This window comes from Lygodium microphyllum, chromosome 30 (assembly GCF_053477565.2).
Source record: "Lygodium microphyllum isolate KBCC chromosome 30, Lygodium_microphyllum_v1.1.10, whole genome shotgun sequence".
NCBI lineage: Eukaryota > Viridiplantae > Streptophyta > Polypodiopsida > Schizaeales > Lygodiaceae > Lygodium > Lygodium microphyllum.
This window is the reverse complement of record NC_141164.1, coordinates 90,379,689-90,407,588: the sequence shown is the minus strand read 5'-3', so window position 1 is coordinate 90,407,588 and position 27,900 is coordinate 90,379,689. Positions and strand designations below refer to the sequence as shown.

General features: G+C 42.8%; 1 protein-coding gene across 1 annotated transcript; it reads left to right on the top strand.

The window, feature by feature from the left end:
• Nucleotides 1-3,959: 3,959 nt before the first annotated feature.
• Nucleotides 3,960-27,786, top strand: LOC148010104 (pentatricopeptide repeat-containing protein At2g39620-like). Its single transcript, XM_087672870.1, has 12 exons — nt 3,960-4,562; nt 4,723-4,777; nt 5,963-6,033; nt 6,146-6,224; nt 13,276-13,767; nt 13,865-13,887; nt 13,986-14,099; nt 14,260-14,314; nt 26,698-27,189; nt 27,287-27,309; nt 27,408-27,521; nt 27,682-27,786. Exons 1-12 carry the CDS (start codon nt 3,960-3,962, stop codon nt 27,784-27,786), a joined length of 2,226 nt encoding a protein of 741 aa, XP_087528996.1.
• Nucleotides 27,787-27,900: the final 114 nt, after the last annotated feature.

The window sequence follows — 27,900 nt, the reverse complement described above, 5'->3', positions numbered from 1 at the left end:
ACATATATATCTTCTAAAGAAATATATATGTAGAATTCTGTAAATAAAGGGGATGTAAGTAATGTACATACTATACATAGAGTAGGTTGCTTCCAGTTTATTGTTTGGGACAGATTCATTTTTCTAAAATCTAGTGATAATTAGATGATTGTAAATGATGGACAATATATTTAAAGTGTGCTTTGATACGTACTAAAGGTCTCTCTCAAGTTTGGTGTTCATCCGAGCAAGAATGTGAAAGTTATAGTCTCTAGAAGATTGATAATCAAAGCAGACTATATGTAGAAATTTAGGACTGCAGGCTATGCGGAGCTATTTCAGGATAATAGCTCAAAGAATTTGGTTCTCAACTCATCTGAAGATTCTAGATTGAGAAAAGAGCTACAACTTTCTTCTTAGAAGCTTGGTGATATGAGACCTGGTTAGAAAGTTATGAGTTTTTTTGTGCAGTACACTATGAGGTAGATTTTCAAGAAAAGGAGTTTATGTTTGTCAGATTTTTTTGAAGCTTTTAATAAACGTTTGTTCACACTTTGTGTTCCAAACCAGGAGGTGGCTGGTCATGGTGGATGAAAATGAGTGACCCAGGACATGATGCTGTGTGGGGTCAAGTGGGGTAACACATGCAAATATTATTATTTTGTCTTTCTAACACCTACCTGTAGAGCGGGAGTCTGGTTGTAGATGGAAATCCCAAGTGGTACCATGAATATTTGATATGTGATTGTGATATTTCAGTGTTAAGACACATACGTCATGTAGAAAAGGGTATCCTCATACAAGGAACATGTTCTCGTTTCCAATTTTGAGTCCTCAAGTGGGATTTTACGTGGCAAGGGGCATGTTTGCCATCTAGAAACTAAGGGGAAGTAGGGAGGCATCTTGGTAAAATAGGGGAAAAAGAAAAAATGTGAGGAGTTTTTTTTAGAAAAGAGAGAGATAGGAGTTCTACACAAGACAATTAGCATATCACAAAGAGAGAGAGAGAGTAGAGTAGAGTAGAGTAGTTTATTATAGTCCATGGAAGGCCAAATTATGGCACATGGGACCTTTCCACATATACAATGATTCTCCTCCCCCATGGTAGGAAAGGGTAGCTACAGTAAAACAACGATCTATGCAGTGTGGTTCTCTCGAGAGTGTAACACGTGGGTGATGAGAGCCCCTAACTTCGATATAGGAGTAGTGGTCAGAAACTGGTGAAGTGGCCCTTGTAAAGGGATATCAAAGTTAGCTTGTATGTGTGCATATGCTGGGCATGTCATAATCATGTGCTCCTCTAGTTCTACACTCTATAGTCCACACAGCTTGCATAACCTCGTCTCTCTTGCCTGTCCACTCCATGCACCTATCTCGATCAATAAATTGTGTGATCGAGTTTGAAGTCGTGTAATACTTCATCTAAATTGTACTGAGAGCAGGTTGGCTATGTATGGTTGCGCATGTGCCTCTTCCTGCATGTAGGATTCCCAACATGAAGGATAGATATGCATACTGTAATAAGCAAGTTTTCCATTTTCTCCCTTACTTTGATATTTTGCTTGACAAGCTTGTAAGAGGTCTAATTGAAATGTGTCCATGCATATACCTTTGGATGCCATATCTAGATATCTATCCACTCCCCACCCTTTCAACCATTTTCTCATATCCAGCTGAATCTTCTAGTCTAAAGTAGAAGAAAGAAGTTGTGCAACTGAAGTTATCAAATCCGTGGAGCATGATGGCAGTATATTAAAGATGGGGTTGTTGAAGCCAATTGGCTGATGCGAGTTCTCAGGTTTCATAGATGATGGCAATAAGAGTCTTCCTCTTGTCTTGTTTTCTTCCACTATTGTGTGGGGCACAGAATGTTAGTTGTTTGTGTGAGGCTTCCCATTAGGAGAGAAGAATGGAAGTAAATGATCTCTACATCTAAAACTAGGTATGTGGGTGAGAATATGTATTATGGGTGGGTGTTGAATGCACAGACTCGAGTTAGTGGAAATTCGAAAGGATTTGCAGCAACTAGGAAAATGATGAATTAAAGCTCATAACTTTTGAAGCTTTGTAACTCTTTATCAATGCAAGATATGCTAAGATGTATCTGCTATTATGTTGAAATGATAATCTGAAATCAAAGAAAGTGTCCTCTTGTTTGCTGTATAGAGGAGCAATGTATATCTATAGTACTCTATGAGGCAATTTCTATGCTACATGAGGCAAAGGAGTGAATTCAGCAGCATCTACACCATCAACTTGGTTTCCCATAAAAGACATCATGATTATCCATTGATATATTAGTATAAACTTTGTTTTGTTGTAGTAATGGAATGTCTACAATAGTGAAATGCTTGTAGCAATTGAATTGGCATAAAAATTCTTTGTATAAAGCTTTGGTTACTTGCATTTTTGGTTTGTATTTATGTGTGCTCCGAGAAAAGAAGAACACAAAAGATCTACAATTGATTTTGCACTGCTTGAGGCAACCATGCGTTGTGGGGCAATTTCTGCATGGGGTTGCAATCCCTAAAAAGTAGTTATGTGAATCTGAAAGCTTGTGTTGTTAGAGTCTTAGCCATGGTTGTTTCCGCATCAAATTCTCTCAAAAATTGGTAAATTCTGAGCTTGATGGTTTAAAGTGCTTAAGTGTTGAGTTGAAGTCTTAGTGACAAGTAAGTGATTAGAAATATTTGACCATGTGTTCAATGGTTCTATCTCATGGAATTTGTTGAGGGGAGATCCTCAGTCTTTATCTTGTGGTGTTGTCTTGGGGGTTGTTAGAGGCCAACTACCCAATTCACCTACTACCAACGTGAGGAGGAGGGGAGGTGAGGGGACGTTTTTTTTCAAAGCATGCAAAAAAAAGGCACCCTACTATATGGTGGTGGAAAATTGAGAGGGGGGACTAGAGAGACAAAGAACACTCATATCAATTGATTACATTAGCCTCCTCCATTTTTTTTTACTTCCAATCACTGCCTCCACTTCTGTGAATGATGGACTGATCAACGAGATCCAAAATCAATATTTCTCTCCTTTCTCTCTCTCCTCTTGTGTGGGCTATTCATGTGGAAATTCTTGTGAGAACATTAGGATGGAGATCAATTGTTTGGCCTCAATCGGATTGATGTGGACCATGTCGATGCTAGGTAGTGATGAACATAGATGTTTGGAGACCAATGGCTAGTTCAGTTGCTATCTGTAAAATCAATTCTTAAGATCTGAGACACAAAAAATGATGGTAAGCCTCTTTTTTAATGAAAATTTGGATTGTTTTTGTCATTTTAAGCTTGTTTGTGATGTATTTGAGCGCTCTAAATCATAGAATGCAGAACCCATGTTGTCCGTGCTTGTGTGTGTTTTAAAAGTACAAATGATGTTTTCTTGGTTTTGAGTGTTCAATCCATGTTCATATGGGATGATACATGGAAACATCTCTTAATATATCGATCAAAAGTAAAATCCTAAACAGTAGGGAGAGGATATTAGGTGCTAAATATGGTTTAAATTTTTATTTGTTTATTACAGTTTTCATCTAGGTTTCAATCTTATTTTATGTGTTAAGAGGTACACTGACATGGACTAGTCTAGCATTGCACTTTTTAAAATTTAATTTATTTGCTACACTTTTCATATAGGCTTTGATATTATTTTAAGCGTTAAGAGGTTCAATGGCACGATGTAGTCCCACACTGCCTTATCATCATTGCAAAGTTATTAGTGAAAGAAAATCATGGAAATAATATTTCAACACATTCAAAATGCTAATTTCATTTAAGTAAAATGTTTGTGCAGTCAAAGACATCCACTTTGCATTCCATTGCATTGACATGGTATAAAGAGAACTATCTCCCAGGTACATAATAGTTGATTTCAAATTATTAACGCACGATGAGTGTACTGTGGCTTCCTATGTTATAGGTTTAGTATAATCGTTTCCTTGGGGAGAGTGTGATAAAGTGTGCAAACTTGTTTCCAAAATGCAAGAACAGGGCCACTTACCTGACAGCACAATTCTTGTCTCAATGTTGAAAGCTTGCGGTAATGCAGCAGCTTTGGAAATTGGGCAGAAGATACATGCTCAAGTTCTCAAGGCTGCACCCAGCAACATTGAAGTTGATCTGGCTGTAGGTCTTATTGACATGTATGGTAAATGTGGAAGCATGGTTGATGCTCAGAGTGTGTTTGATGGGATGTCTAAACAGGACTTGGTAATGTGGAATGCACTGATTACTGGTTATGCTCACCCAGGTGAGAGTGAAGCTGTCTTCCTTATGTTAGAGAGAATGAGGGAAGACAATATTCAACTGGATGGAGTTACATCTCTTAATATACTTACTGTGTGCAGTCATATGGGTCTTGTGGACCAAGGTCAGAAATATTTTGAGCTGATGAGTAGCCGGTATGGCATTGGTCCAAGTATTAAGCATCAGAATTGCTTAGTTGAGTTGCTTGGCCGTGCTGGCCAGCTAGACAAGGTTGTTGTATCAGCAGAAAATATGCCTTCTAAACCTGATGACGTGGTGTGGAGCACTGTGTTGGGTGCATGTCAAAAGTGGGGTGATATAGGGATTGGAAAACAGGTATTTGGTCCACTGCTGTATATAGGTGAGACAGTTTGAAAAGGTCTTGACAGAGGACACAAAAGATCTGGAAGGTAACAAAAGGAGTTTTGAGATGCATAAACAGATGCCTGTGCAACAGCTTTAATTTTTCTCTTGTATGTTGTGAATAAAATTGCAGAGGGATGCATTGTTTGTTCAAGATTATCCTCACCATTTGCTGGTATACACATCTGGTAGCAAACCTGGGAAACCTCAATTGGGAGTGGCTGGGCCGCTTTTCTAAAAAAAGAGGAACCTAAAGGAAAGCAAAAGAAAGGATCAAAAAGGATGGAAAAAAAGGTAGGATCCACTATGGAAGAAGGGAACGACGCGAATTCAACGGAGAGAGATGGATTTGTTTCTGAGTAGACGAAGGGGAGTCGATTGATTCAGCGGCAGTCGCTTGACTAATAGAGATCAGTAGAATCCTGCTATTTGGGGGGGAATACTCAATGCTGCAACTGAGAGGAAACGGAAAAAGCAGGACAGAAGAGCTCAGAATGAAGATGAAGACAAGATTGTTGTGGTGACATCTAGCAAAGGGTGGAGGAATCCGCAGTTTTGATGGACTGTAATGACAAACTGAAGCTGCTAAAGTACGAGAGGAGATCAAAAACGTCACTCAGTTGTGAGTGATGAAAAAGCTACAAATGAAGAAAAAAGCTAAGTATGAACTTCTGAGCATAAAAAGTGCCTTACCACCAGACATTGACCTCTTTCATTGGTAAGAAGCGCAGCAAGGCTCCCAAAATTCAGAAGAAGAAACGAATAGCAAAAGCCATCAGTTCTGTGGAATAGAGGTTGCTCCGTGCCATAACTGCCACCTTAGGTGCTTAACAGCAAAACCTGCTTTTCGTCAGTGATTCGTTTCCCTAACGGCTGAACAGAGAGGATTTATTTTTGTGACCATCAAAGGATGAACTCAGATCTAGAGCAATAGAGGCTATCATACATGAGATAATAAACAGCTCCGTATCCACCAGATAGGTGCCGAAGAGAAGCTTCTCAAGGAGAGAACTATTGTAGGAAGTCTAGTTCTTAGAACAGTAACTTATTAAAGCAGAACGAAGACAACCTTTATTTTGTCATTTCTCAAGAAGATTCGATGGTAATGCATCTAACCTCCAGCATTCTTCTGCGAAAATATTCCTGCAGCTTAGGCCAAGAGTATATTCTGCTTCTTGGACATGAAAATCAAAAGTTCCTTTAAGGGTATAAAGAAAGACCTTACAAAGTGGAGTCACGAAAGACAGTTTCAGGCCCAATTCTTATACCAGCCCTTTCTTTAGGCCTAAGTATCAAGAACCATGGTGTGGGGAAAGGCTGGTATGAAGGTGTGAGCTTTACTGTTGCTGTTCTGCTTGTTATTCTTGTTACAGCCATCAGTGGCTACAAGCAGTCTCTCCAATTCAGGGCTTTAAGTGAGATATCCAGGTTCAAATTATCAGAGGCGAATGAACAAAAGTAGTGTCTATCTTTGATGTGATAGTGGTGATATTGTTCATCTCAACAATTGGAATCAAGTTTCCTTTGGGTTTATTGTTAAGTCTGTGGATCCATAGATCCATCCTTTGGCTGATGCTGCTGAAAGGACAATGCTGAAATTTCTGTCTGTAGTTGATAACCAGATTTATACTGAAGGTTCCTATGTTGAAGGATGAATTCTATACTGAGCTGAAAACTTGTTTTTGATCTTATCATTGCTGCATAGATGAGGTCTCAATGAAAATTTGACGGATCTATTATTGTACACAGATTCTTTCATCTTTGCATCTTTGCTGATCTTCTATCCAGAAATTTATCAAGGTCTTCTGAAGGCGCGATTTTGCTTTCACAAACCCTTCGACATCTTTGGTGAACCCGACATGAAAGCGTCGCAGAAATTTCATGATGGGAGATACTTCAGCCTCTATTTCAGCCTCTTCTACAATTCCAGCTGCGTCTACTTCAGCTCCATCAATGACTGCTGCGTCAAGTACTTCAACAGAGGATCTAAAGCAGATTTTGCAGAATATGTCCATGTATATGCAGCTCCAAAATCAGCAGACACAATTGTATATGCAGCAGCAGCAACAATTGCATCAACAGCAGTTGTCTCAGCAAAGATAACTCTATTCGGAGCAGGAGAATGCAAACAGCGCTACTAAGGCTATTGAAGCAGTTGAGAATGAGAAGAATCTATTTGACGGCCCTAATGTTTCAGCATATTTGAAGACATATGAGATCAAGATGGGGTTTTTTGGAGTTCCAGCCGGACTTATGAGTAAGTATTTCCTTCGTCTTGTCACACCCGCTTTGAGGGAAAAAGTGACTGATATTTTTATTCAAAATACACATTGGCAAGATTTTAAGAAGGCCTTGAAAGAAGAATATTTCCTTGAGGACTTTGGTATGGCTACTCGGCAGTCATTCCGAGAGTGGGTCTACATGCCAAACAAAGGTCTAGCTGCTTCAGAGTTGATTCGAGAATTTGAGGAGAGGTATAGTCAGCTTGATGCCATTGAACAAAGAGCATTGGATGTTGAAAAAGTTGAGCTTTTCTTGCAAGCTGCAGATCCTGCTCTTCAAGAAGAATTGGGTGAGCTTCTTGAGGATCGCACGAAGCCTATGGGTCTTAAAACGGATTGGCAAGATGCTCAGGATGCAGTCTCGACTTTGACCAAGAGGAGGATATGGAAGACTCGCCTACAGAATGGTTCCATGACACCTACACCATCATCAGCTCCTATGCCTGCTTCTATCCCTGTTATTTCTTCTCCTCCTCAGCCAGTTTCTTGGCCTATGCCAGTGCCTACTGTTTCCACTCCACCTATTCCTCCTGTTCCACGACCGATGCCTACACTTTCTGCTCCAAAACCATCCGCTCCATCGGTGCCTACTTCTCTTGATGACATAATCAAAGGCATAACATATTTGACACTGGAGTTAGCCAAAGCGGAGTTGGTGGGAAAGTTGAAAGAGCAGTTTGCTTCGACTGCGCCTACTACTTCTTCTAGTGCTCCTACTGCACCTAGGAGTGCTCCTAGTGTACCTAGGAGAGATTGGAGATGTATTTGGTGCGATAATACGGACCATCAGCATTGCAGGGATTGTGAATCTTTTCAGGATGCAAGGAGGAAGAATTTGGTATATTGGGGGCAAGATGGTAAGATTTGGTTGACTGAGACAAGAGCTCCACTTGCTACCAACTTTGGTAAAGGTGGAATGAAGAAGTTAGTGGATGACATGGCTGCGCGTACTTCTTATGTGAGAGCTAGAGGTGATGCTTCTGCATATGGAGTCCAGATTGAGAAGGGATCAGAGACTCAGTCAGCACTATGGAGTTATGCTATGGAGACTGTAAACAAGGGGAAAATTCAGCAAACTGTTTTGACTAGTGCAGGCTCTAGCATAAGATCAGAGACAGGTTGGGATTCGCCTGTTGACAGGTACTCTATTTAACTTATTTGGCTAAGTCTCAGGGAGCAGATGCACTTGTTGAGGAGAAGCGTAAGAGGGATGAAGAAAATCCAAGTGCAGCTAAGATGACTAGAGGGGGTGAGTTTGTTACTCCACCTACTGCAGGACCGTCTTCAAGACTAGGGCCAGATCGACATATGGAAGATGCTCCAAAGAGAGAAAAGAGGCAAGAGCCTAGAGAGAGAAAGTAGGCATGGTTTAGATTGATGTCCGATATTGAGACATCTTTGGACATGAAGAAAATCTTTAATGATAAGATACTTGGCAGTGAGGTGACTTTCACTATTTCTGAGATTTTGGGCATCTCGAAAAGAGAGTTTCAAGATCAGTTTCAGGAGGTCCTAAAGAGGAAAAGACATGCATTGTCTACCACTGATACACAGGGAGTTTTGATTGGGGAGTTGGATGAGGATGAGGATGAGGTTATGGTTGAAAATGCTTCTGTTTTTCTGCACGTAGAGAAGAGGGTTCAGCCTATGCATTATGCTGAAATTGATGAGCCTGTCTTGATACTGCGTAGTCACTTTTCGCGGAGCCATTGGGCTAGGGCAACTACAGAGACGATGGTAAAGATTGGAGAGAAACAGGTGCCTTATGTTGCATTGGTGGATCATGGTTCAGAGATTAATCTCATAGTTCGTGGAGTTTATGAGAGTAACAGATGGCCTATGGATGTAGAGCATGGGTGGCGTATGAGAGCCAGCAATAACAATGCAGGTGATTTGTATGCTGCCTGTCCTAGTGTCAGGGTTTCTATTGGTGATGTAGAGGAGGATTTTCATTTCTTTATGCAGGATTCATGCTCTTATCCCATAATTCTTGGTCGGCCATTCATCACAGAGATGCGCATGGAAACAAAGGTAATGGATGATGGATCTGCTTATGCACGGATTCGCAGTAAAGATTGCATGAGAGCAGTTCAGTTTATGACTGTGTGTGTGAACCATGTTAGAAACAGGGATACTCTCAGAGATGCACCTTTGCCCACTGTGAGGGATTCGGGTTTTCATTAGGTACCGCCGTTTCGCGAGACGACGGTGGTACAGAGCAAAGGAGATTGGAGTTCTCGCCTCCTAGCAGCAGTGTTTTCTCCTCCGGTTTTGTTGGGATTTCAGCAAACAGTTCAATGAGCTATTAGAAGACTTCTAGGTTGCCTAGAGCTGCCAGGCAGTATATATGCAGGAAGGAGAAAAATTTGAAACATGCAGGAATTTTGGAGGATGATGAGCACATAGATGGAATATATGACAGTGTGATTTGTGCAGATACGATGACAAAGATGGGAGATATGCTGAAAATTGATATGCAGAATTGTCACAGTAATGTATTAGTGCAGTCCCTGGACATGTTTCATGAAATTGCAGATTTTGTATCACAGATTGAGTCAGAGGCTGAGGTAACTCAGCAAAGAGTGTTGAGTGCTGAAGAAATTCAGCAAACAGAGTTTCCAGCTGGTTATGATCAGCTTTCAGAGACACAGAGGGCTGAAAACTTTCAGCCAACAGAGTTTACTGCTGAAATATTTCAGCATTCAGAGTTTAGGGTTGTTCCTATGCAGTCCACAGAGTAGAGGGCTGAGGATATTCAGCCATTGAAGTGCAGAATTGCTGATTTACAGCAAGATGTGAGTAATGCAGAAGAGCATAATGAAGCCAGGGTTGACACGAAATACAAAACTGTGGATAAGAAGGTGAAGCCGGTTGCTGTACCGCTTCCACCTGACAGTGATCAGCAAATAGAGAGGGCTGCTAAACAGCCAATTTCGAGGAATCCGGAGCATATTGGTCATAAATTTTCAGCAGAGACTCTTGCTGAATTGAAAATTGGAAATGGTGATTTCTTGCTACCCATAGAGAAGCAATGCTTTCAGGAGATGCTTGAGCGACATGGAAGGGGATTTGCTTTTTTCTCGCATGAGATTGGATGTGTGAATCCTGATATTGTTACTCCTATGGTCATTTTTACTATTTCTCATATTCCATGGAATCTTCGACCTATTCCAGTGCCTAAGGCACACCTACCAAAGCCGATTGATTTATTGAATGAGAAAATCAAGATGGGAATTCTTGAGCCTTCATTTGCACCATACTCAAACAGGTGGTTTACGGTTCCAAAGAAGAATGGTACTCTCCGATTTATTCAGGACATGCAGCCAGTGAACAGAGTTACTATCAGGAATGTTGGTATAGGTCCAGTTGTGGATGAGTTTGCAGAGGCATTTGCTGGACGTGCCATCTATTCTTTAGGTGATTTGTATTCAGGATATGATCAGTTTCAGTTGGCTTTGGAAAGCAGGGACATAACCACCATGAGAACTCCTATTGGGCTTGTCAGGATGTGTACCTTGCCTCAAGGTGCCACTAATTCTGTTGCGCATATGATGAATGCCATGCATAAGGTCCTTCATGATTACATACCTCAGCTTACCATGCCTTTCTTGGATGATGTGCTCATTAAGGGATGTGCAGAAGAAGAGAAGAATGAGAGTCTAAATGAGCAGGGATGCAGATCCTTTGTGGCTGATCATATTTCAGCATGTGAGAAGATTTTGGCCAAGTTAGAAGAAGTGAACTTGACACTTTCAGGGCAAAAATCTATTTTTGGAGTGAATGAGGTTGTCATTGTTGGACATATGTGTGGATATTATGGCAGGAAACCCTCACCTGATAAGGTGAATGCTATAGGCAAGATTGCGGAGTATTGTTCTACCACTTCAGAGGTACGGAGATTCATTGGAGCTTGTGTGTTTCATATGATTTGGATACCTCATTTTGCACACATAGCTGATTGTTTGTATCAGCTGCTTCGAAAGGGGCAGAAATTCTATTGGGATGAGAGCCACACTAGAGCCATGCGGAAATTGAAGAAGTTATTGCAGAATGCTCCTACTCTCAGGAAAGCGGATTATAATTGTGGAAGGCCTATTGTATTGACAGTTGACACTAGTCCAATTGGCATAGGTTGGGCTGTGGGTCAAGATGATGCAGATGGAAATAGGTATGCTATTCGGTTTGGGGTGAAAGTCCTAAACGAGAGACAGAGGAGATATCCACAAATCAAGAGGGAGCTACTGGGGATTGTTACAGCTCTCAAATGTGACAAGGAGTACTTTATTGGAGCTTCAGTTGTGGTAGAGACAGATTGCTTGCCATTGATTGGTATGATTACGAGTTGCTCTACTCCGGATATAGCCATGTTGAGATGGATTGCATACATCAAGTCATTAAATCCGGAATTTAAACACATAGCAGGGAAGGATAATCCAGTGGCAGATATGTTGTCTAGAGCCAGATATGATGATGAGGAGACTCTACTTGCAGAAGAGGATGATGCAGAAATTTCAGCCACTATGGCTGATCATGTTTGTCATGTCTATGATATTGTGGCTTTTATAGAAGAACTCTATGTTGGAGATTGGTTGCAGATTGGCAGGTACCTTAGCACACTAAGCAAAAGAAATGAATGGACAGATGAAGAGTTCAAGAAGATCAGAAGGAAAGCCTATGGTTATTTTCTCAAGGATGGATTTCTTTGGAAGCATCCGAAGAAAAGAGGCGGATTACCTTTGCGGGTTGTTTGCGATAGAGAGACACAGTTACAGGTGATGAGGGAGTTTCATGAGAGTCCTTGGGCTGGTCATAGAGGAGTGTGGGCTACTTATGAGAAAATCAAGGAGAAATATTGGTGGAAAGGCATGTATAGAGATGTTTCTCACTTTGTTGAGACTTGCAGAGACTGCCAGATGTATTCGGTAGTGCGTCATCGAGATGAGATTCATCCGACCTATCCGCTATGCATTCATTATAAGTGGGTAGTTGATTTGGTTACCATGCCTATGGGTCTATGGCAGATGAGATACATTGTTTTAGCGAGAGAGGATCTTACCAATCATGTTGAGGGCAGATCTTTGAGAACGAAGACCACTTGTGCAGTGTGTAAGTTCTTATTGGAAGAAATTTTTTGCAGGTATGGTTGTGTGGGTAAGATCACTGCGGATCGTGGTGAATTGGATGCAGATGAAGCTAGGGAGTTTTTCTCTCAGCTAGGAATCAAGTTGGCTCTAACTACAGCATATAATCCAGAGGGAAATGGGAAGAGTGAAAGAGGGCATCCGCCGATAGTGAAAGCATTAGCCAAAGCATGCAGAGCATGGATTGGAGAATGGCCGAGACTTCTACCATTTGCTTTATGGGCTGATCGTACGACTCACTGTGTTACCACAGGATATATGCCTGCAGAGTTGATGTATGGTCAGAAACCTGTTATGCCGACTGAGACTTGTGCTTTGACTTGGTCATTTTTACCTTGGCAGGAGGATTTGACGAGAGAAGAGCTCTTAGCTCTTCAAATTCGACAGTTGGAGAGGAGACCAGAGGATATTTAGTTAGCTATTGACAGATTGAAGGTTGCTAGACTAAGAAATAAGGAAGGTTTGACAGCAGGCATCGCTTGCAGCCTAGAGCAATAGAAGAGGGAGATTGGGTATTGGTCTTTGATAGCAGCCTTGAAAATCAACATACTACACTTCGGAAGATGGTGAAAAGATTGTTTGGGCCGTACATAGTCAGACATATCTTTGATAATGCAACATATGAGCTGACAGAATTGGATGGGACAGTGCTTACAGTGCCTATTGCTAGAAAAAGAATCAAGATTTTCAAGAAAAGAGATGATGAAGATTATGCATTGGAAGAATTTGCAAGAGAACAACAAGAAGAAAATCCGATAGAAGAGACAGATGATATGACAGATAATCTTGTTGATATACCGAAAATGCATAATGAAGAGGTTGATCTGTTTGTGGAACTTGATGATAATGATCATGGGTAGTTGGCCCATCTGGAGGATGCGCAGGATTAGAGGGGGTGGATGTCGTATTGCTGCGCATTCGAGCTGTGAAAACCACCCAAAAGTTGTGTGTGTGATCTGATACTTTGTACATACTTAGTCGTTATGTTTGCTCTTTCATTCTATGCGGAAAATATAGTGAAGAGGGTTTGGAGCAAGAGGAATTAATCAACAATGCTCTGGTTGACATGTATGCTAAATGTGACATGCTTGTAGAAGAACAGGGAGTTTTTGATAGATTGGTAACTCGAGATGCAATCTCATGGGCTACACTTATTTCAAGATATGCCAATTATGGGCTTTGTGAGGAAGTACTAAACTATTTCCAAGAGATGCAAGTCGAAGTACATTGGTGGTCTGTATGCCAAATGCGGTTTGCTTGTAGAAATCCAGGAAGAGTTTGGAAATCTGCTGTTCCGGGATGTGGTCTCATGGCCCTCAGTAATTGCTAGGTACCAAGCTGAAGGGCTTTATGAAGAAGCATTGAGTCACTTTCAAGAGATGCAGTTGGAAGGTGTGTGTCCAGATGCAGTCTCATGGAATGTCATAATCATGGGTTATGCTGAGCAAGGAGAGTGTGATAAAGTGTGCAAACTTGTTTTCAAAATGCAAGAACAGGGCCACTTACCTGACAGCACAATTCTTGTCTCAACGTTGAAAGCTTGCGGTCATGCAGCAGCTTTGGAAATTGGGCAGAAGATACATGCTCAAGTTCTCCAGGCTGCACCCAGCAACATTGAAGTTGATCTAGCTGCAGGTCTTATTGACATGTATGGTGAATGTGGAAGCATGGTTGATGCTCAGAGTGTGTTTGATGGGATGTCTAAACAGGACTTGGTAATGTGGAATGCACTGATTACTGGTTATGCTCACCTAGGTGAGAGTGAAGTTGTCTTCCTTATGTTAGAGAGAATGAGGGAAGACAATATTCAACCGGATGGAGTTACATCTCTTAATATGCTTACTGTGTGCAGTTATATGGGTCTTGTGGACCAAGGTCAGAAATATTTTGAGCTGATGAGTAGCCGGTATGGCATTGGTCCAAGTATAAAGCATCAGAATTGCTTAGTTGATCTGCTTGGCCGTGCTGGCTAGCTAGACGAGGCTGTTGTATCAGCAGAAAATATGCCTTCTAAACCTGATGATGTGGTGTGGAGCACTCTGTTGGGTGCATGTCAAAAGTGGGGTGATGTAGGGATCGGAAAACAGGTATTTGGTCCACTGTTGTATATAGGTGAGATTGTTTGAAAAGGTCTTGACAGAGGGCACAAAAGATCTGGAAGGTAACAACAGGAGTTTTGAGATGCATAAACAGATGCCTGTGCAACAGCTTTACTTTTTCTCTTGTATGTTGTGAATAAAATTGCAGAGGGATGCATTGTTTATTCAAGATTATGCTCACCATTTGCTGGTATACACATCTGGTAGCAAACCTGGGAAACCTCAATTGGGAGTGCCTGGGCCGCTTTTCTAAAAAAAGAGAAACCTAAAGGAAAGCAAAAGAAAGGATCGAAAACGATGGAAAAAAAGGCAGGATCGACTGTGGAAGAAGGGAACGACGCGAATTCAACAGAGAGAGATGGATTTGTTTCTGAGTAGACGAAGGGGAGTCGATTGATTCAGCGGCAGTCGCTTGACTAATAGAGATCAGTAGAATCCTGCTATTTGGGGGGGAATACTCAATGCTGCAAAACTGAGAGGAAACGGAAAAAGCAGGACAGAAGAGCTCGGAATGAAGATGAAGACAAGACTGTTGTGGTGACATCTAGCAAAGGGTGGAGGAATCCGCAGTTTTGACGGACTGTAATGAAAAACTGAAGCTGCTAAAGTACGAGAGGAGATAAAAAACGTCACTCAGTTGTGAGTGATGAAAAAGCTACGAATGAAGAAAAAAGCTAAGTATGAACTTCTGAGCATAAAAAGCTCCTTACCACCGGACATTGACCTCTTTCACTGGTAAGAAGCGCATCTTAAAACCGAAAAGCCCGCGTAGGACCAAGGCTTATGGAAGGCCCGGTTTTAAAACCGAAAAGCCCGCGTAGGACCAAGGCTTATGGCCTTATCCTTAGAAGCTTCTTAAAGAAGCTTCTAAGAAGTTTTTGGAGATCAGCACGACGTCGTGGGAGGCCGAATGAAAGGCGTCGAGGACTTGATGGCGATGGCGAGGATGGGCGGCGGCCTGGTGGTCTCCAGCAAGGCGGCGGCGACCTTCTTCTCACCCAGCGTCGACAGCACTCCACCCTCCAACACGGCGATGGCAGCAGCCGTCTGTCCTTTCCTCCCCCTCTTCAACACCTTAGCGGGTGTTTATATAGGCATGGGGGGGGAGAGAAGGGCTCCACCACGTGGCCCCCTGCATGGGTTTCCCCCTCCCCATGCAGCCCACGACTCCACCACGTCCCATCCCCCCACACTCCCTCTCCTCCAGCGGTGCATCGGCTGGGGAAAAGGGATAAAAATAAAAAAATTTGCCTTGATAATATTCAATTTGCCCCTCCCAAGAGGGTGTTTACGTGTGATTTGTGGGTTTGAACTCTCGGGTTTGCCTTGCCAATGCGGAGGTCCCGATTTCTCGCGTGCAGGTCACAGGTTACACTGCCGGCAATTTCAATATGAGAGATAACCTTTGCACAAGGTTTACGCAGTGTGCGGGAAGTCAATATTAACGGGTGGGAATATTACATTCTCTCCCCCTTAGAAGAATCGAGATGTCCTCATCTCGAGATAAACTGGGGATATTGAAGATTGAGAGAGCTTTCATCCATCCAGGTAGCATCCTCTTCGGGATAATCTTTCCATTGGACGAGGCATTCTTTCAAGGTTCTAGATCTTAACTGTCTCTCCCTGACATCTAAAATCTTTTCCGGTCTTAGTTCAAGGACTCCTTGACTAGGCATTACAATTTGTTGGTCATCAAGTACATGATTAGGGTTGGGTACATATTTTTTTAAGAGACTAATATGGAATACATTGTGAACTTTTAGAATATCCGGAAGTTGCAATTTATAAGCATTGGGTCCCAGGCATTTGAGGATTTTATACGGCCCACAATACCTTGGACTTAGCTTCTTGCATTCTCCTAGAGATAGAGAACTCCTTTTAGGGCGTACACGAATGAAGACCATGTCTCCTTCTCCGAAGACCCTCTCTTGGCGTTTCAAATCCGCATATGCCTTTTGTCTATCTTTGGCTGCTTGTATGTCTTGTCTTATTGACCTTATTTGGTCATCCATGTCTTCCAACATTTGTCTTGAAGCTTCAACTCTTAGGGTTGGATCAGAAAAGTTTAGGGGACTTCGACAATCATGACCATACAATGCCTGGAAAGGGGTCATTTGAATGCTCTGCTGGTAAGAAGCATTGTAGGCAAATTCTACTAACGGCAAGTACTAAATCCACCTCTTCAGCTCTCGACAGCAGTATGCCCTAAGCATATCCTCAATGATTTGATTTACTCGCTCTGTTTGTCCATCCGTTTGGGGATGGTAGGCAGTGCTAAAACAGAGTTGAGTTCCAATAGCTTCAAAGATAGCTCTCCAGAAGTGTGAAGTGAAGAGAGAGTCTCGATCGCTAATGATCCTTCTAGGTAACCCATGTAGCTTGAATATCTCTTTGATAAACACTCTTGCAATGTCGAAGGCTTTATAGTTTGTCTTTACTGGAATCAGGTGTGCAACCTTAGTAAGCATGTCAACTACAACCATAATGGAGTTGTATCCTCCTTGGACTTGGGGTAAGCCCACCACAAAATCCATACTGATGAATTCCCATTTCATTTGGGGAATGTCAAGTGGTTGCAATTTCCCTGGCATCATGACATGTTCAGCCTTGATACGTTGGCAAGACAAACATTCAGTGACATATTTGAGAACGTCACCTTTGAGCCTCTCCCAATGGTAGCTCTTCCTAATTGCATTAAGAGTTTTTGCATAGCCAGGATGTCCTGCGAAAGGGGAATCATGAGCTTCCCATAATATCTTCTGCTTAAGTGACTGGCTTGTTGGTATACACAGCCTTGTTCTGTAGTAGATAAGTCCATTATCAATGGAAAATTCCTGATACTTAGCTTGTGACTTCAGACTCTGCTCCTTGGTAGATATTTCTTTTATCATGGTTTGGTAGGCCAAATCATGGCATGCTTCCTCTCTAGCTAGTTCGAGTATAGGGTTGCTTGGCATAGATACCTTTGTAGCCAGAGATCTGGCCGTTGATGGATTCTGCAAGATTAGGGAATTTAGGAATGCCTTGCGACTGAGTGCATCGGCAACTACATTCTCTTTCCCTGGTCGATACTTGATTTCAAAATCATACTCCTCCAATACTTCAATCCATCGACGTTGCCTCATGTTGAGCTCGTTCTGGGTAAAAATCCATTTGAGACTCTTATGATCGGTTACTAGAGTAAACTTGTTACCCAACAGGTAGTGTCTCCAAAGCTTTAGAGCATGGATGACAGCTAATAACTCCAGATCATGCGTGGCATAATTCTTTTCATGACTCTTCAACTTCCTTGAAGAATATGCTACTGGATGACCTTGCTGCATAAGTACACACCCCAAGGCAAGAATGCTGGCATCAGTTACTACCTCGAACTCCTTATTGAGGTCAGGAAGTTTTAGAATAGGTGCTGATACCAAACATTGCTTCAATTGGTCGAAGCTATTTTGTTCGGGAGTTGACCATGTAATAGAAGTCAGCTTCTTTAGTAAGTCGGTAAGAGGTGCTGCAATCAAAGCATAGTTTTTGATAAAGACCCTATACCATCCTGTCAAGCCAAGAAAACTACGTATTTCTTTGACGGATATTGGTATTGGTCATTCAAGCACATCTCTGACTTTGGCTGGGTCTACTGATATTCCTTCTGATGATACTATGAATCCTAGATATTCAATCTGACGTTTGAAGAATGCACACTTCTTCATTTTTGCATACAGCTTATGAGACCTCATTGTCTCAAGGACAATCCGAAGTTGAGGTTCATGATCTTCTTCCTGTTTAGAATAAACTAAAGTGTCATCGAAGAAGACAAGCACGAAATCATCAAGATAGGGTCTAAAAATATCCTGCATTAATCTATTGAAGGTGGCAGGTGCATTTGTAAGCCCGAATGACATAACCAAGAACTCAAAGTGCCCATATCTTGTATTGAAGGCCGTTTTTGGAATATCTTCATCCTTGATCCTTATTTGATAGTAACCTGACCTGAGATCAATTTTGGAGAAGATCTTTGCACCTTGAAGGCGATCAAGAAGCTCATCTATTCTAGGAATAGGATACTTATTCTTGACTGTTGATTGATTCAACCCACGGTAATCAATACATAGTCGAAGTGTCCCATCTTTCTTTTTCTGGAATAGTACTGGAGCTCCCCATGGTGAGTTGCTAGGCCGGATGTAACCCTGATCTAACAGTTGCTTGAGTTGTTCCTTCAACTCAATAGCTTCCGGTATGGACATTCTATAAGGTCTCTTTGCAATTGGCGCAGCTCCAGGCATTAGCCTTATTTCATGATCAACTTCTCTTGGAGGTGGAAGTTCAGTTAATTCCTCAGGGAATACGTCAGCGTATTCCTTTAGCCAAGAGGGTCCCTCATGAGACTCTTGCCTTTGATCTAATTTGTTGAGTTTGATCAGGTAAACAAGTAATCCTTTTCTAACCCCTTTTATGATCCGCGATACTTTGGCTAACTGGATTCTTGGCACTCCCGCCTCACCTTGAGTTGTAACAAACTCTCTTTCAGAGTTTTGAAAGGAAACTTGACCCTTTCCACAGTGGATGTGAGCGTCATTAGGCTTAAGCCAATCCATCCCGAGTAGACACTCATGGATACCTAAATTCATGACTCTGAATTTGACTGAGGTTTTCTTTCCTCCCAGAAGGAACTCTTCCATACCAGTTTGCCTGGTACAAGTTACCTCACGGCCGTTTGCCAATTCCACAAGTAGGGTAGGTGCTTCTACTGTGGCTATTCCTAATCTTTTAGCACACGTTGGTGAGATAAAGAAATGTGTACTACCACAATCAATCAAGGTTTTGAAGCCTTTACCTTGATAGTCCGACGGTGTTTGAATCACCGAGAACTGGCGATTCGGCCCCTTCTTGTGTAAAGCGGCATGGACTGTCGCTCTTTCGAATTCCGCTTCCATAGTTGGATCTTCCTCTTCTTCTGCTTCACATCTTTGCCTATTGGTAATGCAGGAAGTTCTTCCTCTTCCACGGGTGGGGGCTCCTTGACCGCGGCCTGCACCTTGACGATGTCCCTCGCTGAGCTTGGGACATTGCCTTTTGAAGTGACCGAGTTCGTTGCAGTGGAAACATCGGAGGTTTCGGCCATTACTGTGAGTAGGAACAAAGTTGTTGACGTTATTTGTCCTTGCTTTCTTCCTTTGTCCCTGATTGAGACCTTGAACTCTCTTCACTTGGGGTCTAAATGCTCCTCTGTTCGGATCGCTATAAGACCAATTCTTAATACCCCTTGGTCTAGCTTGCACTTCTTGAATTATAGGTGCCGCTCGAATGAGTGCATCCTGAAGATCTGATGGTCGCATAGATTCGAGACGAGTATTTACAGGTGGGATTAAGCCCACGCAAAATTTGGACACCTGCTGCGTCGTGTCCATTTGTGGCGCATACTTTAAGAGTGAGACAAATTTAGAGTAGTATGCGTCAAGGGTGAGTCCTAACTGTTTTAGCTCATAGAACTCATTCATTTTCTGTGTACGATATGCAGGTGGCATATATCTCCCCTGCACGGCTTGCTTTAACTTCTCCCAAGTAACGGACCCCTCTGAAGTCCCTTGATCCCTGCACCATTGTTTCCACCATAGTCTAGCTTCACCGGTGAGTTTTAATTTGGCGAGCATGGCCTGATTGGTAGGTGCAGTACCAGCTGCTTCGAAGTAATCCTCCATAGATTCAATTCAAATTTCATCATCAGACTGGACGAATCTGCCTCTCCCGTCAAACTCGGGTGGCTTTATCTATTTGAGGAGGAACTTCTTCTCCCGGATCACAGCAGTACTTGATATAGGGGGCGAATTTGCAACCTGTACCTGGGGTTGTGCCTGGGTAAAAGTTTTCTTAACGTTATTGTATGATAATTGACATTAGCTTATCTTTAGTTCAGCTATCTCGTAAATCATGAAGCTACTTAACTTTTTGTAACAACCCTGATGCACAATCGGATATTGATAAAAGAAGTCATTATTTATATTTATATGGGCGTAGCCTTATACAACATCTCGTGTGATGATAATCCAATCATTACATTTAGTTTGGGGAGAACAACGTTGTATTGCATTTGTCTACAGGAACTGTGTAATAGTAGGGTTTTGGGTCATGGATCTTTAGGAATCGATAATTCATTGGAAGTTCAGGATATCCTTTCCGCTGGAATCCATACTTCCCATGGCGGCCCAACACCTTAATCCTGTCGGCTGGGATTACACGGGTCACTTCCTCATATACATATGAGTTCAATTCAACCCTCCGACCTTGAATATGCAAAGTCGAATTTACGTGAGCTTCCACAAAAATGAACAGCTTCACGACTTTCAAGTCTTCCAACCACTTGATCCTCTTTAGGTTGGTTTGTAGATAAGCGAACCGGTGGGTAGCTATGTAGTAGATTCCTGAAGACCCAGTCCATCTTCGTTCTATATATAAAGGTGATGGATTATAAATCTGCTCCAGGATGTTCATCATTTCAACTCTCTGCCTATAATGCGGAGAATGCATTGCAGTCATAAACATGATTCGGAACACCAAAAACTTGTTCCACGCTTCATAGTTCTACAAGACAGTATTGAAGATGAGGAAATGTTTGGACAACAACAATTTCTTTACTTCATTTTATTGAGATCTTACAAAAACACTTCCGTTGTTGGTCGGCTCTGATACCAACTGTAACGTATCCGCTAGAATCATCCAGGACACGTCTTAGCAGTCCATCAGAAAGGATGTCTAGAAAACTCCGCCCTGCACTCCCACGGAATGTTACGGGTTTTGCAATCTAGGTCTTCCCGTGTCTGCCACGTAGCGGAAGTATCCTGGCCGTTCCCACTTAGGATCGACCGGAGTTTGGGTTTTCCTGTTTGGTCATTAGCTAGCAGCAACTAGCGTCAGACCCGAGCGAACTACTTTACGCAGAAACGCCAGGTCCGAAGCGGATTCATGCTGCACTTGGTTCAAAGAGGATGGGAAACGAGAGGGATGCAAGGCTCAACCTCTCTACCATAAGGCATAGTCCCATTCCGTTCCCCTAAAACAACCTAAATATGGGTAAGATGTAACTCTAGGTCATCGTTCTCGTTATTCGTTTTAATGATGATGATCATCCCGCTGTTCCTCGAGATTTTTGAGAAAAATTCCCGGCTAACCGGGACCACCCAGCCGTAGGACGGACCCATGGTCCATCCTCCGCACTTTCGTCGGTTTGTTTTAGTTATGTAATTATCTAACACATTAATTTGACATATAACAACCAGCTTCTTTAATTAACCCTGTTAAGCACCGGTTCCTTCACGTAATCTTATCACGTGACATAGAAAAACAATATCAAACAACTTCTTTATTATCATTTCGTCATTTTATTTTTGAAATACAAGGAGTTCCGCCCGTAGGCTTGTCCATAATCCGCCCGAAGGCTTATCCAGTAATCTGCTAGGGATCACTATTCCAAGCTTCTGCCCGTTAACTAGTATGCGGGCCTCGAGATCCAATCCCGAGTCACGTTAGCCTCTTGTGTAGGACCCAGAAGGCAAGGGATTTACGGCCAGAGCCCCCCCTGGCACCCAAGCGTCCTCCTGCTCCAAGTAGAGCTCAACGGAAAGACCTCTCGCAGCGGGTTCGGTCCACGTTCCCGGCGCGGTCATCAACCCCCTTGGTTAGGGTCAGGCAGGCAGTCGGGGGTAACTGAAGCTGCCTCTCCCTTCAGGCCTTCAACCTGAAGCATTTAGATATATTTTCATCCTTTAGTTCCTTGAACAAACAAAGCAAACAGTGCTTTCTAAACTATTACAAGCACAATCAATTTCCAGTGGTCGTTTATTTGGCCAATTGTTAAGGAGTGAATCCTTCTCTCCAAATGCATCCAGCATTCGATCTGGGATCAATTGTGATTTGGCAAGAACCTCAAGGGTTTGTTCGTTTACCCTTTTTGTCCTTGAGTTAGGGCCATACCTTGTTAACCCAACTTAACCAATACCTTAGGTTTTATTAATAGTAAATCCTGGCGGCCATGTCGCTTTAATTTATTGATTAATCATTTGCGTCCAAGAAAATACCTAACTTTCCTTAACTTGGCAAATTTTCCCAATGAGGGTGATGTAACAGGATGACTACTCATCCCCTTGCAAGTTAAACTTGCGCAAGAACCTGCCAACCTCATTCCAAGGAATGGCAAAACTTTCTTGTGATCAAACCACAAGGCTATGCGATGTTGCAACTTGTTGCACAAGTGTCGCCTCCATTCCAAGAGATCATTTCACCCATTGAATGGTGTTTTCTGGTCAAAGAATTATGATTAGACTCGAAGTAGGGTTTAGGGTGTCTTCTTACTCACGCCAATCCTAATTGCACTAGACCGACAACGTTCGGTCCTAGGGATTCCAACTCAATCCAAGTTCTAGCACTAGGTCGAATGATCCTTAGGGTAGAAACCCTAGATCATTATTTGCGTGTGCATCCCATTGGCTCAACTTTCCGGGAAGGTGGGTAGGACCTTTGGGTTTGAGGACTTCGACTTGGCATCCAAGTACGATACTTGGCTACATCTCTAACGTGCCAAGCCCTAGCTAGTACTTGAGGTTTTTATTGAATCGGCTAGTTATGCCTATACGAAACCCTAACAGTCATGATACCACAAATGACTTGGGTAAATTGACCTACTTGTCTTATGACAAGGACAATTCTTTCCTAGAGATGATATACTTGATCTAAAGTAGAAAAATAGTTGCAAAATGTTACAATACATGTAAACATGTAATTCATTACTTCACGCACCATAAGATCCGCAATAGTCCTATCCCTTTTTTGTTAAAGTCAAAAGGCATGATAATTTGAAGAATAACTTACATAGGGCTTACTAGGATTTACATCAAGGAATAACACCTACAACCTTGTGTCTAAGTATTTGCATTTCATGCTTTTATAAGCCATGCAATCATTCCTAAATGCTACATGATGAAATGAAATTTGCGAAAGTATAAGTGCGACCCTTAGATACAACAATATCGTGAATGAAGTTCATGCAATACTAAGGCAAGTGTCAATTTAATCTAATTGCAAGCATCTTTTCCCATGCAACTTATATAAGATCGGGGTTCTTTTTCATGCCGTGCAAAAGAATTTAACAATTTCCTCATGCGAATCCTAACGAAGGGAGTTATTACAAAAATACTCCTTTCCTTCATGGCCAATGCACTTAACAATTTCCTCATTAAACCTAGGCAATATGTGGCTTTCCTTTGAAAATGCATGACAAGGCAATTTACTGTTAAGGTCGTAAGATGGCTGGACAATTAGCGTTTATATTGAAAATACCAATTTTTCCCAATTGCATTTAACTTGGGTTAGGTGAATTTGAACATGCACGGTTGCTTCTTAATCCATGGAGTTGTCATGCTTAATGCATTACTTTAGTATGAAATCACAATAGTAAAAACCTGGGTCTGTGGGCTCGGGGAGATGTCCACGTGAATGCTAGGAGAAGAACCTCCCACAGGCGCGCCTTGCGACTTCTTGGGAGCCATCGTTAGCGTGCTTACAGACTTCCGGTTTGCCTTTACCCTTACGCGATCGATGAGTCTTCTCCAACCGTTGCGAGCAGTTTCAAGATCTTTCCCCCTTTTCCCTCGTACGCCGGAGATTCCTTCCAAAGCGCGGATCCTTGAGAGTACCGGCTTGCGGGTTTTTGGGCTTATGGAAGGCCCGGTTTTTAAAACCGAAAAGCCCGCGTAGGACCAAGGCTTATGGAAGGCCCGGTTTTAAAACCGAAAAGCCCACGTAGGACCAAGGCTTATGGCCTTATCCTTAGAAGCTTCTTAAAGAAGCTTCTAAGAAGCTTCTGGAGATCAGCACGACGTCGTGGGAGGCCCAATGAAAGGCGTCGAGGACTTGATGGCGATGGCGAGGATGGGCGGCGGCCTGGTGGTCTCCAGCAAGGCGGCGCCGACCTTCTTCTCACCCAGCGTCGACAGCACTCCACCCTCCAACATGGCGATGGCAGCAGCCGTCTGTCCTTTCCTCCCCCTCTTCAACACCTTAGCGGGTGTTTATATAGGCATGGGGGGGGAGAGAAGGGCTCCACCACGTGGCCCCCTGCATGGGTTTCCCCCTCCCCATGCAGCCCACGATTCCACCACGTCCCATCCCCCCACACTCCCTCTCCTCCAGCGGTGCATCGGCTGGGGAAAAGGGATAAAAATAAAAAAATTTGCCTTGATAATATTCAATTTGCCCCTCCCAAGAGGGTGTTTATGTGTGATTTGCTGGTTTGAACTCTCGGGTTTGCCTTGCCAATGCGGAGGTCCCGATTTCTCGCGTGCAGGTCACAGGTTACACTGCTGGCAATTTCAATATGAGAGATAACCTTTGCACAAGGTTTACGCAGTGTGCGGGAAGTCAATATTCACGGGTGGGAATATTACAGTCAATGCATTTTTTGGAGGTTTTCCTGGTAGGGAAGACTTCATGGAAGAGATGACCAGACACCTTGGCTGCTCTCCCATAGCGGACGAGGTGTTTAGTGTCATGTCTGGGACGCCTCTGGCATCTTTGCCTGGCACTACTTCCCAGACTCCACATGCAGGTACTCCTCATACAGGTACTCCATATGTAGGTACTCCATATGCAGATACTCAATTTGCAGGTACTCCACGTGTTCCACGTGCATCGACTAAAGCACAAGCATCTGCAGAAGCACGTGCATCTATAGAAGCTCGTGTGTCCAGCGAGGCAGAGGGCAGTCCACAGAGAGGGAGGAGGGAGAGTTGAGGGGGAGGAGGAGTGTTGTGTGGGGGCTGCCTAGGAGGTGGCGAGCGATCACCCTCACCAGTAGGTCATGTAGAGGAGGTTGTACGCCAGTACTATAGAGTTACAGATGGTGATGGCATCTTTCATGATGATGAGGGAAGGGATGTAATGCCGTACATGAGTGCATCAATGGCGGTCGTCGGCTTAAAATCGACCGACCGAGCGCGTCTGCTAGCGTGTCTACATCTCAGTGTAGACGCAGATATAGACGCGAAAAAATGTTTTCTCTCAAAGCATCTGAGAGCGTGTCTTCGAGTGCGTGTACTGGCGCGCATGCTCTGTAGTGTACACGCGATGATACGCACGCTGCACAGAAGGTTGACCTGCAGTCTACACGCGCATTGACCTGGGAGGCGTGTCTGACAGCGCGTCTGTGCTGCATGTTAGATGCGCAGATAGACGCGCTGGACAGAAGTTCACTCTGGAGCGCGTCTGAGAGCGCGTCTAACCTGCAATGTAGACGCGGGGATACACGCACCAGGTCTCCCAGTTCTAATATTAAACAATATATTTTTGCAACGATGAATGTGACCAATCCCATGTTTGTGTTTATCGGTTTTCTTCTTTAAGAGAAGCATTAGCACTTAAGTGTTATGCTCAATGTCTAAAGAAAGCTCTTTGAAAATCTAGGTAATATATGATTTTTTGTATGCAAATAAATTTGTCTTTTTCCTGTGTTTTTTTTGCAGATGTCGTATCCTAGTTCATCTAGCAATGACCTAGATGTGGATTGCATGAATGATACATTGGCCTCCTTTGATAGGGGGGTCAATGCATTTTTTGGAGGTTTTCCTGGTAGGGAAGACTTCATGGAAGAGATGACTAGACACCTTCGCTGCTCTCCCACAGCGGACGAGGTGTTTAGTGTCATGTCTGGGACGCCTCTGGCGTCTTTGCCTGGCACTACTTCCCAGACTCCACATGCAGGTACTCCACATACAAGTACTCCATATGCAGATACTCAATTTGCAGGTACTCCATATGCAGATACTCAATTTGCAGGCAATAGAAGAGGGAGATTGGGTATTGGTCTTTGATAGCAGCCTTGAAAATCAACATACTACACTTCGGAAGATGGTGAAAAGATGGTTTGGGCCGTACATAGTCAGACATATCTTTGATAATGCAACATATGAGCTGACAGAATTGGATGGGACAATGCTTACAGTGCCTATTGCTGGAAAAAGAATCAAGATTTTCAAGAAAAGAGATGATAAAGATTATGCATTGGAAGAATTTGCAAGAGAACAACAAGAAGAAACTCCGATAGAAGAGACAGATGATATGACAGATAATCTTGTTGATATACCGAAAATGCATAATGAAGAGGTTGATCTGTTTGTGGAACTTGATGATAATGATCATGGGTAGTTGGCCCATCCGGAGGATGCGCAGGATTAGAGGGGGTGGATGTCGTATTGCTGCGCATTCGAGCTGTGAAAACCACCCAAAAGTTGTGTGTGTGATCTGATACTTTGTACATACTTAGTCATTATGTTTGCTCTTTCATTCTATGCGGAAAATATAGTGAAGAGGGTTTGGAGCAAGAGGAATTAATCAACAATGCTCTGGTTGACATGTATGCTAAATGTGACATGCTTGTAGAAGAACAGGGAGTTTTTGATAGATTGGTAACTCGAGATGCAATCTCATGGGCTACACTTATTTCAAGATATGCCAATTATGGGCTTTGTGAGGAAGTACTAAACTATTTCCAAGAGATGCAAGTCGAAGTACATTGGTGGTCTGTATGCCAAATGCGGTTTGCTTGTAGAAATCCAGGAAGAGTTTGGAAATCTGCTGTTTCGGGATGTGGTCTCATGGCCCTTAGTAATTGCTAGGTACCAAGCTGAAGGGCTTTATGAAGAAGCATTGAGTCACTTTCAAGAGATGCAGTTGGAAGGTGTGTGTCCAGATGCAGTCTCATGGAATGTCATAATCATGGGTTATGCTGAGCAAGGAGAGTGTGATAAAGTGTGCAAACTTGTTTTCAAAATGCAAGAACAGGGCCACTTACCTGACAGCACAATTCTTGTCTCAATGTTGAAAGCTTGCGGTCATGCAGCAGCTTTGGAAATTGGGCAGAAGATACATGCTCAAGTTCTCAAGGCTGCACCCAGCAACATTGAAGTTGATCTGGTTGCAGGTCTTATTGACATGTATGGTAAATGTGGAAGCATGGTTGATGCTCAGAGTGTGTTTGATGGGATGTCTAAACAGGACTTGGTAATGTGGAATGCACTGAGTACTGGTTATGCTCACCTAGGTGAGAGTGAAGTTGTCTTCCTTATGTTAGAGAGAATGAGGGAAGACAATATTCAACCAGATGGAGTTACATCTCTTAATATGCTTACTGTGTGCAGTCATATGGGTCTTGTGGACCAGGGTCAGAAATATTTTGAGCTAATGAGTAGCCGGTATGGCATTGGTCCAAGTATAAAGCATCAGAATTGCTTAGTTGATCTGCTTGGCCGTGCTGGCTAGCTAGACGAGGCTGTTGTATCATCAGAAAATATGCCTTCTAAACCTGATGACATGGTGTGGAGCACTGTGTTGGGTGCATGTCAAAAGTGGGGTGATGTAGGGATCAGAAAACAGGTATTTGGTCCACTGCTGTATATAGGTGAGACAGTTTGAAAAGGTCTTGACAGAGGGCACAAAAGATCTGGAAGGTAACAACAGGAGTTTTGAGATGCATAAACAAATGCCTGTGCAACAACTTTACTTTTTCTCTTGTATGTTGTGAATAAAATTGCAGAGGGATGCATTGTTTGTTCAAGATTATCCTCACCATTTGCTGGTATACACATCTGGTAGCAAACCTGGGAAACCTCAATTGGGAGTGGCTGGGCCGCTTTTCTAAAAAAAGAGGAACCTAAAGGAAAGTAAAAGAAAGGATCGAAAACGATGGAAAAAAAGGCAGGATCGACTGTGGAAGAAGGGAACGACGCGAATTCAACAGAGAGAGATGGATTTG

Excerpts from the sequence above, each read along its gene's own strand:
- LOC148010104 (XM_087672870.1), top strand. The coding sequence starts at position 3,960 with ATGCAAGAACAGGGCCACTTACCTGACAGCACAATTCTTGTCTCAATG. Across the intron at positions 4,778-5,962 it reads TTTGCTGGTATACACATCTG|CCATCAGTGGCTACAAGCAG; the intron begins GTAGCAAACCTG and ends TTCTTGTTACAG. Across the intron at positions 14,100-14,259 it reads ATGTAGGGATCGGAAAACAG|AGGGATGCATTGTTTATTCA; the intron begins GTATTTGGTCCA and ends ATAAAATTGCAG.